This window comes from Brassica oleracea, chromosome C6, assembly GCF_000695525.1.
Source record: "Brassica oleracea var. oleracea cultivar TO1000 chromosome C6, BOL, whole genome shotgun sequence".
Taxonomy (NCBI): domain Eukaryota; kingdom Viridiplantae; phylum Streptophyta; class Magnoliopsida; order Brassicales; family Brassicaceae; genus Brassica; species Brassica oleracea.
In genome coordinates, this window is record NC_027753.1 from 31,371,465 (window position 1) to 31,386,234 (window position 14,770).

The 14,770-nt window shown below is 35.4% G+C and overlaps 2 protein-coding genes across 2 annotated transcripts; both read left to right on the plus strand.

Annotated features, from left to right (window-relative positions):
• The first annotated feature begins 630 nt into the window (after positions 1-630).
• LOC106296902 (ranBP2-type zinc finger protein At1g67325) lies at positions 631-3,606 on the plus strand. Its single transcript, XM_013733153.1, has 10 exons — positions 631-760; positions 973-1,018; positions 1,111-1,226; positions 1,791-2,064; positions 2,180-2,262; positions 2,368-2,413; positions 2,529-2,638; positions 2,831-2,864; positions 2,946-3,100; positions 3,300-3,606. Exons 1-10 carry the CDS (start codon positions 752-754, stop codon positions 3,300-3,302), a joined length of 876 nt encoding a protein of 291 aa, XP_013588607.1. The 5' UTR covers positions 631-751; the 3' UTR covers positions 3,303-3,606.
• Positions 3,607-9,151: 5,545 nt separating this feature from the next.
• On the plus strand, positions 9,152-14,473 carry LOC106300312 (calmodulin-binding transcription activator 4-like). Its single transcript, XM_013736425.1, has 13 exons — positions 9,152-9,322; positions 9,411-9,536; positions 9,631-9,746; positions 9,822-9,910; positions 10,007-10,061; positions 10,140-10,701; positions 10,830-10,918; positions 11,086-11,173; positions 11,262-11,488; positions 11,576-12,198; positions 12,703-13,237; positions 13,784-14,077; positions 14,161-14,473. Exons 1-13 carry the CDS (start codon positions 9,313-9,315, stop codon positions 14,275-14,277), a joined length of 2,931 nt encoding a protein of 976 aa, XP_013591879.1. The 5' UTR covers positions 9,152-9,312; the 3' UTR covers positions 14,278-14,473.
• Positions 14,474-14,770: the final 297 nt, after the last annotated feature.

A 14,770-nucleotide genomic window follows, 5' to 3' on the forward strand; every position in this document is an offset into this window, starting at 1 on the left:
GAGTAAATAATTAAACATTAAGTTTTTGTTTAACTTTTAAAATAAACTATATAGTTTTAAAAAAAAATCATTGGTTTAAGGTAGTAAATATTAATCATTGTTAGATGATATGATTTTTGTTATTTAAGAAAAATCTTTATAATTTTAAAAGTTAACATCGGCAAATATTTAAATATTTAGTATATAGAGGTATAGTATTAAAACATTAAATTATATCTATTTAATTTATACTATCTATAAATCCAATGGATCATCTATTGTTTGAATTCAATTATTGATAGCCCAGTAAAAATTTCAGGTAGGCCCAAAATTTAAATGATAAGATTATATATTAAATGTAACATGACTTTCTAGGAATACGTCCATTAGGTCTATTTTTTAAAAAATCACACATGAATCAAGGTTGTGACTTCTGTTTTAATATATAAGATTTGTCTTATTTATTCAATTTACATATCCAACTTGGTTTATTTTATCAATCGTCCCAAAACAAAAAAAAAAATATTAAAGTTTTTTTGGCCAACATTAATATTTTATTTATTGTCCGAAAATCTGGGATGAATTTAAATTTAATTTTCCACAACATTAATATTTTTTTTAATTAAAAAACTTATAAAATCCCATCGTGTACCTAAAGTCACTTCTTTTTGCTCCTCCCGTTCAAGTTTTAATCTTAGGGCAAAGGTTAAATCGCCGCCGTGCCGCCTCCTTCTCCGCTCCTCTCGCTACTTACGCAGACCATTCCGCCGCTATGTCTCAGGTACAGTGTCCACCTTCTTTTGTTGGTCCCCGTCTTATACTCTGCTGGGAGATAAATAGTATCGCAGATCTAGCTCTGAAATCGAGACGGAGCTTCTTGCGATCAATCCTACGATTCCAATTACCAGAATCACATCGCGAATCGTTCAATTTCAGCTGATCGATGACTAAATCGATCCTTGGTTTGATTGGTGAATTTGACTTATATTGCAGGTAGACAACAGAAACTCTTCAGCAGCCAAGCGTGCTAGAACTGACGGTACGGCGTTAGACTAATGGTTTTATACTAGAAACTATGAATACATATTTTTTTTTTTTTTTTTTCAATTTATTGTTTTGGGGGTGGGATAGGGGGACGCAGGGAAGATGATTGGACCTGCCCCAGTTGTGGCAATGTCAATTTCTCATTCCGGACTACCTGCAATATGCGTAATTGCACTCAGTCTCGACCTGCTGATCACAATGGGGTATGTAGTTTGATTTGAGAATTGATTTTGCATAACAGTCATTACCTTTTTGCTATGGGGCTGAATTAGAGCATTCGTAGCCTTTATGTTATCAGACTTGGTAGAAGCACACATTTATACACAAACAGCCAGGTCGGTAGTAGTTTTAAGTTAACAAGGACTTTCAGGTGTTTGTATGAACAGTAAGAACTGAAGTGAAAGTTCAGCCTTAGTGTTCTCTATATATTGCAGCCTATTGAATTTTACTGAGCTCTGTGACATCTGCAATTCCAGCAGCAACAGCATATGTTGCTGGAAGTTGTAAGTTGATAAGAGATTTGCAAAATCTGAAGTGTTCATGCATTTTTTTTGAGTTTTGTTAGTCCATGTGGGAGTTTTTTTTTACTAATCCACTGTTTCTAGGTTTCGTACTTTGATTTCATTTAAGAAACATGAGATTTTTTTTTTTCAGATTAAGAAACTCATATCTTCCAACAAGTGCAGCTATATGCAGACTGCTAGATTAAGCATGTTATAAGCAGTTATCTAATTGGTTTTCTCTCATTATTTACTACCTGTTTGCAGAAGTCTGCTCCCAAACATATGCAATCTCCACAAAGCTTCTCATCGCCAGGGAGATATTTAGGATCTGGGGGTCCCCCTCCAGTTTATATGGGCGGGTCACCATACGGATCCTCTCTCTTTAACGGTTCTATGCCTCCTTATGACGTCCCCTTTTCTGGGGGTTCGCCTTATCACTTTAACTATAGTAGCCGACTTCCTGCTGGAGCTCATTACAGACCGTTACATATGTCTGGACCACCACCACCATACCATGGTGGATCTATGATGGGAAGTGGTATGTAATTCTTTTTATCAGTTTATTTTCTTTTGCGATTTCCCAAGTGGACGAAATGTCTTTCAAGTAACCATCGTTTTACCCGTGTCTAATTTGGCTGGTGTTTTTGTTGCAGGAGGCATGTATGGAATGCCTCCACCACCCATGAACAGGTATGGCCTTGGGATGGCCATGGGTCCTGCTGCTGCCGCCGCTATGGTATTTATAACAGTTTGATTCTTGTTACTACATGCAAATATCTTATAAGTCGTTGGACTTGTAACGGGAGCTGGAATTTAACAATATGTTGGCGCCATTTTGCAGATGCCAAGATCTGGGTACTATCCAGATGAAAAATCACAAAAGAGAGGTATTTGATAGTCTGGTTATGCTTTTCACCATTCTAGAACATGTCAGATGTTAAGTTATTTATTTTATTTTGATAGAGTCAACTTGGTATATTCATTTGTGTGTTTCATTTACAGATTCAACTCGTGAGAATGATTGGACGTGTCCTAATTGTGGTAATGTAAACTTCTCATTCAGAATTGTATGTAACATGAGAAAGTGCAACACTCCAAAGCCTGGGCCCCAGGTTTGTGCCGCTTTTTTTCTTTTTCAGTTTGACCCTATTATATATTGAACAGATACATCTATATGAAATATTAGGATTGACTAGCTAACCAAGTTGGGTATCAACTATCAAACAAACAGCTAGCTTAGTCATGTAGAAGGATTATTTGGATAAATTTTGTTTTTTGGTAATCTGACTTTTTAAATCTTGCAGCTGCAGCAAGGTGGAAGCTCAGATCAAATCTCCAGTAAGTCTCTCATAAATCTAAAATTATGTGGTTTATTTGAGGAACTTTGAGACTTATATAGTGGCATGTGTTGTTGATCAGAACAAAAGGCACCGGAAGGAAGCTGGAAGTGTGACAACTGTGGAAACATAAACTATCCGTTCAGAAACAAATGCAACAGGCAAAACTGTGGAGCTGATAAACCAGGGGATCATTCGAACGAATCTCCTTCCGATGCACCAGAAGAGAACAATCAGGTTCGTTATGCAACGTATCTATGTAGTCACATCTGTTTGTTAATTAATTGTTTGCTTCGAAAACTCGCCGATGTAACAGTACGTTTAGATTTTATGTCTAGTGAAAGTAGCGGTTATTTGTTTATGAAAAAATCAACGCAATCTGTAGAGTCCAAAATCTCTGAACGGTATGTGTTTTCAAATGTGTGGTCTATTCCAGTGAGTCTTGTTTGGGGGTTGAGAAGGGTGTCTGATCGAGCGGGTGTCGGTAATGTCAGTCAAATATTGCGTCAGGTCGTCGTCCATGTTGCAGCGGTCGTCAAGTTGCTTCTATGCATTTGTCTTTTTTACCTCTCTGTGGGTTAGCTGTGTTGTATCATTAATGCCTAAAATCGTTTGTTTTTATCTACGTTGTGGATCTTTGCTATCGTTACCTCCGTCTCTACCCTGTTTACATCCTGAGATCTTAGTTGGCACTTTTGTTTATACATTGCTTAAGTCCGCCTGGTCATTTTCTTTCTCCCTTATTACCATCTTCACAATATTAGATACACTTCTAACGGGGCAAGTGATCGGTGTGATTATAGACTAAAGTAAGTAGGGTTATTTTGTTAGTGTAGTAGGTTTGTAGGTAGATTATTAAGTAACTAACAATAGTGATTGATGAAATTATCTTTCTACACATGCATCATATAAAAACTATACTGGACACGTATCTAGAAATTATTTGTTCAAAGAAAAGGAGCATGTCACTTGTTTGTGTAATTGATATAGAAATTGTTTATGGTATCTACTGATTTGAAAATATAACATGTGGAGTATTATTAGTATTTGTAAATTTGCTCAAAATAACGAGCTTTTTTTCCATTACTACAGTTACAAATGGTTTATTTTTTCCTGTGTTGGTTGAACATAGTTTTGAGATTATTGAGATGATCTTAGATTTTCATAGAGTAATTACTGTTTCGAGAAAATTATATATAGACTTTTTTTGTTCAAAATTATATATAGAGTATTTACATGTCCAAAAACAACCCTATCAGTGAGTCTTGTGAATTTTCACCAATAACAATAACTAAAAGTAAAATTTTATAAAAAATCATTAAAGTGGTATTCACTAACACTTTAAACTTTGAAGGTATTTAACTAGCATATTAATTATTAAACTTTCAAATTGATTTTTGTATCATAAATTTTTTTAATATGGCTGACTTTTTCATCAAATCTAAAATGTAACATGTTGACTTGTAAATAAGATGACATGTCAGTTTATTTTTTAAAATATTATTTATTTATTTAATTAATAAAAACAATTAATAAGAATAAAATAGGAAACATAAATAAATTAGAGAAACTACAGAATGTTTTTTAAAATATATTAAAAAAAAAAATTCTTAAAATATTTTTTTTTCATTTTTGTAAAAATGAAACTATAGCAAAAAAAAAAATTAGGTTTTTTAAATAATCATATAAACCTCCAATTTCTTTAAAAAAATTATTTCGAACATATCACCATTAACAATAAGTTTTTTGTCATATGATTAAGTGTAACATTTTTCGTTCTATCACCAATGACGATCGCGCCATAACCATTACTATCCACATATCAGAAGTTTATAGTTTTTGAAAAAATCATATAAAACAAGAGTTTTTTCAAATAAATCATATAAAAGCTCTAAAAAATTCTTTTAAAAGAATATTTTGAATATATGACCATTAACAGCAAAAAAATTCGTTATATCACCATTAGAGTAACATTTTCTTAATTTATATATTGTTTCATTTTGATATGTTTGAACTTGTGATATATTAACACTGACAATTACTATCATATGGATAATAATGGTTTCTGACAACATCTTCATCGGTGATATGACGAAAATGTTAATTTTAATTGTGATATGACGAAAAGTATTATTGTCAATGTTGATATGGTCAAAAAAATTTAAGAGCTTTTATATGTTTTTTGAAAAATAATTTTTGCAAAAAATTGTTGATTGAGAAATGTTTTTTTTAAAATTTTTTTTTTTAAGAATTGTTTTTAAAAATCAATTTTAAAAATTTTCTATAATTTGTCTAATTTTATTTATGTTTCCTATTTTATTTCTTCTTAATTTCTTGTATTAATTACATAAATAAATAAAAATTAAAAAAAAATAACATGTCACTTTATTTATAGGTTAACATGTCACATTTTCAACCTTATGAACAAATAAGCCATGTTAAAGTTTTGTATGATACAAATTTCTTTAGCTTTTTTTTATGCTAAGAGAAGCATTTTTTTCTTGTAGTGAAACTAACTAAACTAATCTGGGCATATAAACTCCGATCCAATCAACAATAGATCAAATCTGCAATCAAAACCCTAAATTCACCATTATAGATCAGAGAGACGAGAATGAACCGGACAATAACTAGAGGAACTGGAAGAGGTATTGATGGTGAGAAGGGTGATCTCATCGACTTTGGGTCTGAACACAACGAGCTCAATGTTTCTGTTGAGCGAGAGGCGGCGACGATCGCATGGAGCGAGAGGCGGCGGCGATCGCATGGAGTGAGAAGCGGCAATGATCGCATGGAGAATACTGAACGGCACGATTGGTGCCAAAGAAAAAATCTTTCGCCGTGAAGGTAATTCCAAAAGTGAATCCATTGCAGACCGCGCGGTGGAATCTGAACAAGGCGAGTAGCATGATTTTCGTCGCCAGCAGATGTCAGGGATGACGTTAGCGCCGCCGCGAAGAAAAAACAGAGAAGGGAGAATCTAGCCATCTGTTAGAGAGTAACTCCTAAACTTCTTCTCCGTCCGATTCGTTGGACGTGTCTCGAGTAGTCAGATAAACTTTTTAACTTATGGACCTCACACTAACGGCCCAAAACTAAAAGTTTGTTTAATTTTTAAACTAAAAAAAACGTCATATTAATCCAAACAACATTTAAAATACAAACTATGAGGATTAGTACACGAACTCAGACTCTTACTTTAAAAAGGCCAAACACTAAAATTGAGATATAATAAATAAATTGTTTAGATGTCTAAAACTCCCATGTAAGAGAGTTTCTCCATGAAGTTGCTCTAAGAAATTCTGAACTGGCTAATGCTACCGGATTCGATGCATATCAACAACTAATCACTATATTTCATGATTAAGAAATTGATAAAGCTTTATGATATTAGAGAAATGGAGTTGGAAGACATTTAAAAGTTGACCTATGCGTTTTGATAAATTATGCATCATGCATGATGCGATAAAGTGTTATATATGTCAAGTTCCCACCTTTAAAAATCATAATTGATCAATTATTTTAATATATTTAAAATATATTCTCGTACATGAAAATAAAATAGGACATTCTTTGTTTGTTTTCTCTTTTTTTTTCCTTTATACTTGAAAAACGTTTGTTTTCTTCCGAATATAAATATCGAAACATACAATTATCGTCCCTAGTTTGTCGACGAGACGTCGGCAAAAAAATTATTAATGAAAAAATAGTTAAAGATAATGACAATCTTACCCACAAGTTTGTCACTGGCAAGTTGATTTTGGAAAATGATCATATGTTCTAAATTGAATTATAATCGGTTTAATATCTCAGCCTACCCAGATAATTCAATAAAAAATAAAATGAATTGGTACAATTCGGTTAATTTTTTTTTTTTGGATTTATTCAATATATTTGGGTTGATGTTTGTCGAACCGTTTGGTTTTATAAAAGCAAAATCCAAAAATTCTCAGTTTGGTTTTTGATTTTAGGTTCGGTTTATTTCGTGTGAACTAAATGCCTTAGCTCTCTCTACTCGGCCTGAACCCGTCTGTCTTACATAAGTGCGACAAGGACGTTAAGACGGGATTAATTAATATTATAGCGTATTCGAAACGTGGTTATCAACCAATCAGAGCTCCCGTTCGATAGGTAGAGCGTGATTTTGGTAAAATCCACTTAAGGGTTCTTCGTGAATATTTAACTTTTAAAAAGGAAATAAGAAACTATGTTAAGAGATATTTAATTATAATGGTAGTTTCTTAATAAATGTTTTTAACAATAAAAAATATTAAATTTATTTTCAAGCATAAAATTTTAAACAAAGATAAATTTATTTATTAAATAAAACAAAGTCAAACATAACATTTTAAACATAGATTTTAATAAAAAAACATAAAAACAAAGATTACTAAAATAAACGATAATAATTTTAAAGAGACATATAAACTCACTTGTTGTCTTAATCACGTCCAAATTTACGCCTTATATGTTTAACTAAATCATCTTTCAGTTGTTGATGTGTTTGTCTCTCACGAATTCTTGTTCGAACACCCATCTGATTGACGATATTTATAGGGATATTTGTCGAATAGGTGAGATCGACATGTGAACTTCTGCTGCCTTCTCTTTGTTGGAAATCCGAAACAATCATATTGAGTGTATTCATCTTGTTTGTCTTCTACTATCATATTATGGAGTATGATATATGCTTTTATAATCTTTCCAATCTTGACTTTATCCAAAGAAAGTGCTGGATTTTTAACAATGGCAAATCAAGCTTGCAAGACTCTGAAAGCACGCTCGATATCTTTTCGGGCAGCTTCTTGACGTTGAGCAAATAAAACTGCTTTCGGCCCTTTCAGATAAGTACCATCGGTGAGATTCTAAGTCAAATTATACTCTATTCCGTTGACCGAAAAATTCTATCTAACCATAAAAATCTATTTATTACAACTCTAATCTAACACTAACCACTTGAACAGAGAATTTATTACCAAACCTATAACAGCAGACTAAAGAGATAGCTTTTATTAAATACAACCGACCACAGAGAAAGCTTTTACCTTGATGAACAATCGTTTAGCTTTTTTTCATGTGGTCTTAGTAGAGGCTTCTTCACTCATGTGGTCTTCGTTACGCTCCAGTCTACATAACGTACATACAATAAAAATCTAACCATCAACCGCAACATAAAGCACAAGACAATGCTTTAACCAATTAAAGACAACAAAGACATATTTTTAATCAAATTCATCAGAGGAAGTTATGTCTTTTACCTTGATGTACAATCAGAACCATCACTCTCTAGTTTCTTCATCGTCCCTTAACCTTCATCATGCCTCTTGATCATTCAATCCAAAGACATGAAATATCAAAACAAATTAAGGTTCTTTACGTAGAGATTCAAATTAAGACACAATCTAAGACATCATTAATCGATATATTCAACCATAATTCACAAGACTTTGCTTTAACCAATTAAAGACAGCTAAGACATGATTTTTTTATCAAATTCAACAGAGGAAAGTGATGGCTTTTACCTTGATGCACAACCGGAACCATCACTCTCGAGTTTCTTCATCGTCCCTTAACCCCTTCATCATGCCTCTTGATCTATCAATCTAAAGACAGAAAGACAGGAAATATCAAAACAAATTAACATTCAAACATAGAGATTCAAATTAAGACACAATCTGAGACATGCATAATCGAAATCTTCAAACATAAATACATATCAACGCAGCTTTACCTTTCGATTCGGCGGAGCAGCCGATTGAGATTCACCGTTTGGTCTTCGCCTCAGAGAACCACCATGAGAGAGAGGTCGCCGGCTTCCTTGGTGGAGGAAAGCATCGGAAAGAGACATGCTGTCTTCCTTCGTCCACGAGAGCCACCAACAGAGACGTGACCGCCGATTCGATGAGAAATCACCTTTTCGTCTACGGAGAAAAAGAGAAACAGACGCGAGAAATGAGACGGAACAAGGTCTCCACCTCTCTTCTGCTCAATTGAGGCGTGACACGTGTCCCTAAACGATCGTGTCTTAATGCTTTTAATTAAGAGAAGCATTTTCTGTTTATTCCTTTTGGTTTAATTCTTTTAATCATATTTAATCTAAGAGATGCTGTTAAGATACATCAATAAACATGCTCTTACGTGTATTCACACCAAGATCACTTTACCCAACCGTCTTCGTGGCTCTGTTGGAACCCTCCTCTCTTGTTTTCATTACAGACTTTTGGTCTCAGTTTATTAAGTCAAACTTTTACCCCCCCCCCCCCTCCCTTTTTGTTTTTTTCTTAAACTAAAAAAAAAAAAATACAAATCTTTTATCATCTCTATCTCTTTATCGTTCGCTCTCTTTACCGACACCTCTCTGTCTCTTTAGTTTGCGATCTTTATCTCTATCAATAATAGCGAACCCATCAAACTCATGTTTGATTGATCAACAATCCTCTCAACTCGCTATGCAATCCGGTGAGTTTCTGAACAAGCAAAAAAAAAAAAAAGCTGTCTACTTGGATGACTAAAGGTTCAATCTTTTGCCTTTTTTTGGTTAATTTAGAATACGAGATTAGGACTCTGAACCAAGAAGCTCAGACTCGTTGGTTGAAACCTCCTGAGGTGTACTTCATTTTGAAGAATCACGAGAGATATGAGTTGACTCACAAGGCTCCTCACAAGCCCACTAGTAAGTTTGACTTTGGGCTCTCTTTCTTTACTTGTTTTTGAGATTATACAGAGTTTGTTTTTTTTTTGATACAAGGGTCTTCCTGTCTCATCAGGTGGATCATTGTGTCTATTCAATAAAAGGGTTCTTAAATTCTTCCGTAAAGATGGTCATCACTGGAGGAAAAAGAGGGATGGTCGAGCTATTGCTGAAGCTCACGAACGCCTTAAGGTTTGTTTTATCATCAAAGATATGGTCTTTTTGCAACCTTAGATATGGTCTTTTAAGGTTGTTAATGACTCACAGGTGGGTAATGTTGAGGCTTTGAATTGTTATTATGCACATGGAGAGCATGACCCTTCTTTTCAGAGGCGTATCTTCTGGATGCTTGATCTGTGAGTCATTTATACTCTAATTAATGCTTACACTTTCTAATTTGTTTGTGTTTACAAAATACTCAACAATGAATGTTGTTATCTTTTTTTAATCAGGGAATACGACCATATAGTCCTTGTTCATTACAGGGACGTGAGTGATAAAAAAGAGGTGACTTTCCCCTATAAGCAAACATTTTGTCATACTGAATTATAAAACTTTCAGTTTTTATTATGGTAACTTTTTCAGGGAAAGCAAAGTAGTGGAACCGTTTTGCAGTTTTCACTGAATCCTTCCGCTCTCTTTTCATCTCCAAGCTACAGTCACCACATTGGTGATTCTTCTACTGACGTACAACAGCAGCATTCAGAGGAGGGGAGTGGAAGTTCTTATGAGGCTATTAAGAGGCTTGAGGAACAACTTAGTCTTGGTGATGATAATAATGTAGTTCAAAACGAAAGTTTGGATGGGCTCCAGTTTCTGGACTTTAGTACGGATGTTGACCACCTTGTTCCACCACCAGCAACTGTACATCAGAGACCAGAGAGTAGCAGCAAACTAGGGAGATGTTACGGTGGGTATGTTGGATCCCAATACAATAATGTTACTACTGTAGGTCCACCACTCTACAGTCAAAATGAAAGTTTGGATAGCCTCCTATCTTTAGAGTACATTAAGGATATGAATCAGCTTGCTCAACCAGCAGCTGGACAACAGAGACCGGAGAGTAACAGACTTGATAGGTCTTTCGGAGGGTATATTGGAACCGAATATCATCCCAACAATCTCATGCTTCTAAATAATGGTTCAGGTAGGCCAAAGTTATAAAGCATTGGTTTTCAATATTCATTTGTTTTTTCCTTTCTATTTCCTCACTGTAGCACACTTTATAGAAGAAGGTTATTAGGAAGAGTAAAAAAAAAAGGATTCTTGTTACAGGTGGTAGTGGAGGGAGTGGCGATCAAAAGACTGGATCTTGGAAAGATGTGCTGGAGGCATGTGGGGCTTCTATAGCTCTTAACTCTCAGGTAGTTCCCTCATATAAATTAAATGAAATGTGGTATCAAACAACGAAGACTATCTTGTATCTATTAGTTAGTTTGCAGAAATAAAAAACACTTAGGAATCTTAATTAGTAGATTTTTTTTAACTAAGAAGTAAAAGTTTATTTATGTACTTTTTTTGTTAAAATCAGGGAAGCACACCAAGTCAGGCGAATGGTTTGCTACCTGTAATAACGCAGGAAGATTCTAACTGGGATTATGGCAACCAGGCTGACCAAGGTATGTTATTTTCTTTGCAAAAGATTACTGTTTAGGCTTTAGACCTTGTCTGACATCGGTCAGTGCTGATAGTTATCTTAAATTTCAGGTACATTGTTGTTGCCTCAAGAACTTGATTCTTCTTTGCAACTTCCTCCTTGTTATTCTGAGCTGGTAGCTCCTGAGAATAACGGCGACCACAGTAGATTAATGGTTGATGAAGAGCAAACCGGGCCGCCTCTCGAGCAAGTAATGAATGACACAGTTGCGTATAATCAAAAGTTTACTATCCAGGACATATCACCAGAGTGGGGCTATGCAAATGAAACTACGAAGGTATAATACAGAAAATGATATTACTGTCTTGCCTGGTTAGAAACAAAGAGTTGGTGATTAATTGGATTTTTCATTTTGACAATGCAGGTGATAATCATAGGATCATTTCTCTGTGATCCAACAGAATCTACATGGGCTTGCATGTTTGGAAATGCTCAAGTTCCTTTTGAGATCATTAAGGAAGGCGTTATACGGTGCCAAGCCCCTCCATGTGGTCCTGGCAAAGTGAATCTATGCATTACTTCTGGAGATGGACTCTCTTGTAGTCAAATAATTGAATTTGAGTATCGCGATAAGCCGGATGATAGATCTTGCCCTAAGAGCAGTCCCGATGAGCTTTTGTTACTTGTAAAGTTTGTGCAAACACTTCTCTTGGATAGAAAAGGCAACATAGAGCCAAGCACTGATGATGATGAATGGAGGCGTATCATAGATAGAATTCGAGATGGCACTTCAACATCATCAAGTACTGTTGACTGGCTTCTACAGGAGCTGCTTAAAGACAAGCTGGAGGCGTGGCTGTCTTCAAGATCCCAAGACAAAGACCAAACATCTTGTTCGTTGTCAAAGCAAGAACAAGGCATTATCCATATGGTGGCAGGCCTTGGCTTCGATTGGGCGCTCTCTCCAATTCTTGGGCATGGAGTTAGTGTGGATTTTCGTGATGGTAACGGATGGAGCGCTCTTCATTGGGCTGCACAACTTGGAAGGTGAGTATGTAGAGAGCACTAGGCCTGAAGGTTTGGGTAGCTCGGTTCGGGTAGTTTGGAATTTGGTTAGTTCAGTGTTATCAAAAAATCTTGTCGAAGTGAACCGGAAAAAAGTTTGGTTCGTTTTGGTATTCGGATAGTTCGGTTTTTTAAATTTATCAAAACTAGCCGAAATTTTTGGTTTTGATTATATTTCGGTTGAAACTTGGCTAAATTTTGGTAATTTCGGTTAGGTTGGTTTAATCGGTTAATTGGGTTCAGAATTTTGGTTAAGTCAGTTCGAAATTGGTTAACAATTTTTTTTTCTAAAGAATCGAACTAACCGATTACTGAACTGAAAACCAAAGTTTTTTATAAACCCGCTTGAACAGAACTAACCGAGATTTCAGTATGGTTCGGTTAAAAACCGCAGGCCTAGAGAGCACCCTCATTTCAACTGTTATATTTGTAGACAATAGCTTCACTTGAATCTAATAACCTACACTGTTTTCTTTGTTGTGGCAGTGAAAAAATGGTGGCTGCCCTTATAGCTTCAGGGGCATCAGCTGGAGCAGTAACTGATCCCAATACGCAAGACCCGGTTGGTAAAACTCCAGCTTCGATAGCTGCCTCTAATGGTCACAAGGGCCTCGCAGGTTATCTATCAGAGGTGGCGTTAACAACCCATCTCTCTTCGCTCACACTTGAGGAAACCGAAAGCTCTAAAGAGAGTGCTCAAGCAGAAGCAGAGATAACAGTGAAGTCCATCGCAGGAAGAAGTCATCCCGTTAATGATGATCCACAATCACTGGCTGCATTGAAAAACGCAGCTGAAGCAGCTGCGAGGATCCAGGCAGCATTTCGTGCACATTCATTCAGAAAGCGACAACAGAAAGCTGATATGTATGCTTGCTTGAAAGAGTACGGGATGTATGGAGACATGTCGAAGCAAAATGCACGGAACTACCATTCAGCAGCTTTATCTATCCAGAAGAAGTACCGTGGCTATAAAGGTCGCAAAGAGTTTCTGACAAAGCGCCAGAAAGCTGTCATGATACAGGTATGCTAACAGTTTTTACCGTGTTCTAAAAACAGGTCTAGACGAAAGGATTTTTTTAAAATCCAATTTATTCAATTCAAATCCATTTAAACCCTTCTAAATAGGTTTGAACCGTTCTAAATGGGTTTAAACCGTTTTAAATAGGTCTAAACCTTTCCAAATAGGTCCAAAACCTTCTAAATCGGTTTAAACCAATCTAAACCAGTTCAAATCGAGCTAAATTAGTTTAGCTCTGTTTAATTAAATAATAATGTTTAGTACAAATTCACAAATTTGTCTAACTTCTTTTGTTTTGTATATCTAATTTCGACAAATCATCAAAATAATTTTATAATTAACACAAAAACAAAAATATCTTATATAAATGTAAAATATATATATAGAAACACATAGGCCTAGGTCCTGGATAATCTCTCCAGTCGCTAGTCTTCTATGGACCACCTAGTTGCCGCCTAGCGATTTCTTGAACAACTTTTTACTAAGATGAATATAGTTGTTTTTCATTAGCCATGCAGCCTCTCTTTATTATCTTTCTAAATCTGGCAGGCTCATGTTCGAGGTTACCAAACGAGGAAGCAGTACAAGGTAATCTGCTGGGCGGTAGGAATGCTAGATAAAGTAATACTGAGGTGGAGAAGAAAAGGTGTTGGACTAAAAGGGTTCAGGCAAGACGTAGAAAGTGGAGAGGACAGTGAAGATGAAGACATTCTGAGAGTGTTTCGCAAGCAGAAAGTAGATGGTGCAGTGAATGAGGCTTTCTCTCGTGTTATGTCTATGACTCGTACTCTAGAGGCTCGCCAACAATACCACCGTGTGCTCACGACATACTGTAAAAAAAAGGTAACTTGCAAGATTGGTGAAGTTAGTATATGTTTGAGGTGTTTCTTGAGTGAATCATCTTTTGTTTCTTTTGTTTTTTGAAGGCTGAGCTTGGGAAAACAGAGACATTAGGAATAGGTGGTAGTGGTGATTATGAGGATGATGATGCCTTATTCGACATAGCTGATATGGAATATGACCATTTGTTTTCACTGCCTTGAGAGGGAAAGCCATGCAACAAATGTGGATTTAGAGGTTTTAATATAATAATCTGTAGATTTGTAAAGTTTTAAGAGAAAGTAGTTTTATAGAATTGCAATGAAAAAGGAGAAGCTTGTTGTTAGTAGTGAGCGACTGTAAATGATCTCTATTGTGGTCAACTTTGGTACAAATTTGGAAACATTGTTTCTTTTTGTACAAGAGAAAAAACAAAGTAAAATGACAAGGAAAATGATCAGGTAACTGGCAATGAAAACAAGGAGGAAAACTCCAACTTGTTTGGATTTGTAGATCCGATCTGCTTCGTTCATGTCTTGTTTTGTTTCTGTTAGGTTCAGAATTTGATTCTCTCGTTATTTTAATTTCTCGAAGGAAAGTCTTACATTATTAACTGAAAGACAAGTTCAGCGAATCAAACCAAATAACCAATAAACAAGATATGCAGTAGAGATTCCTAAACTCTCCCAAGCCCTCTCAGGCGCCAAGACCGTCCAC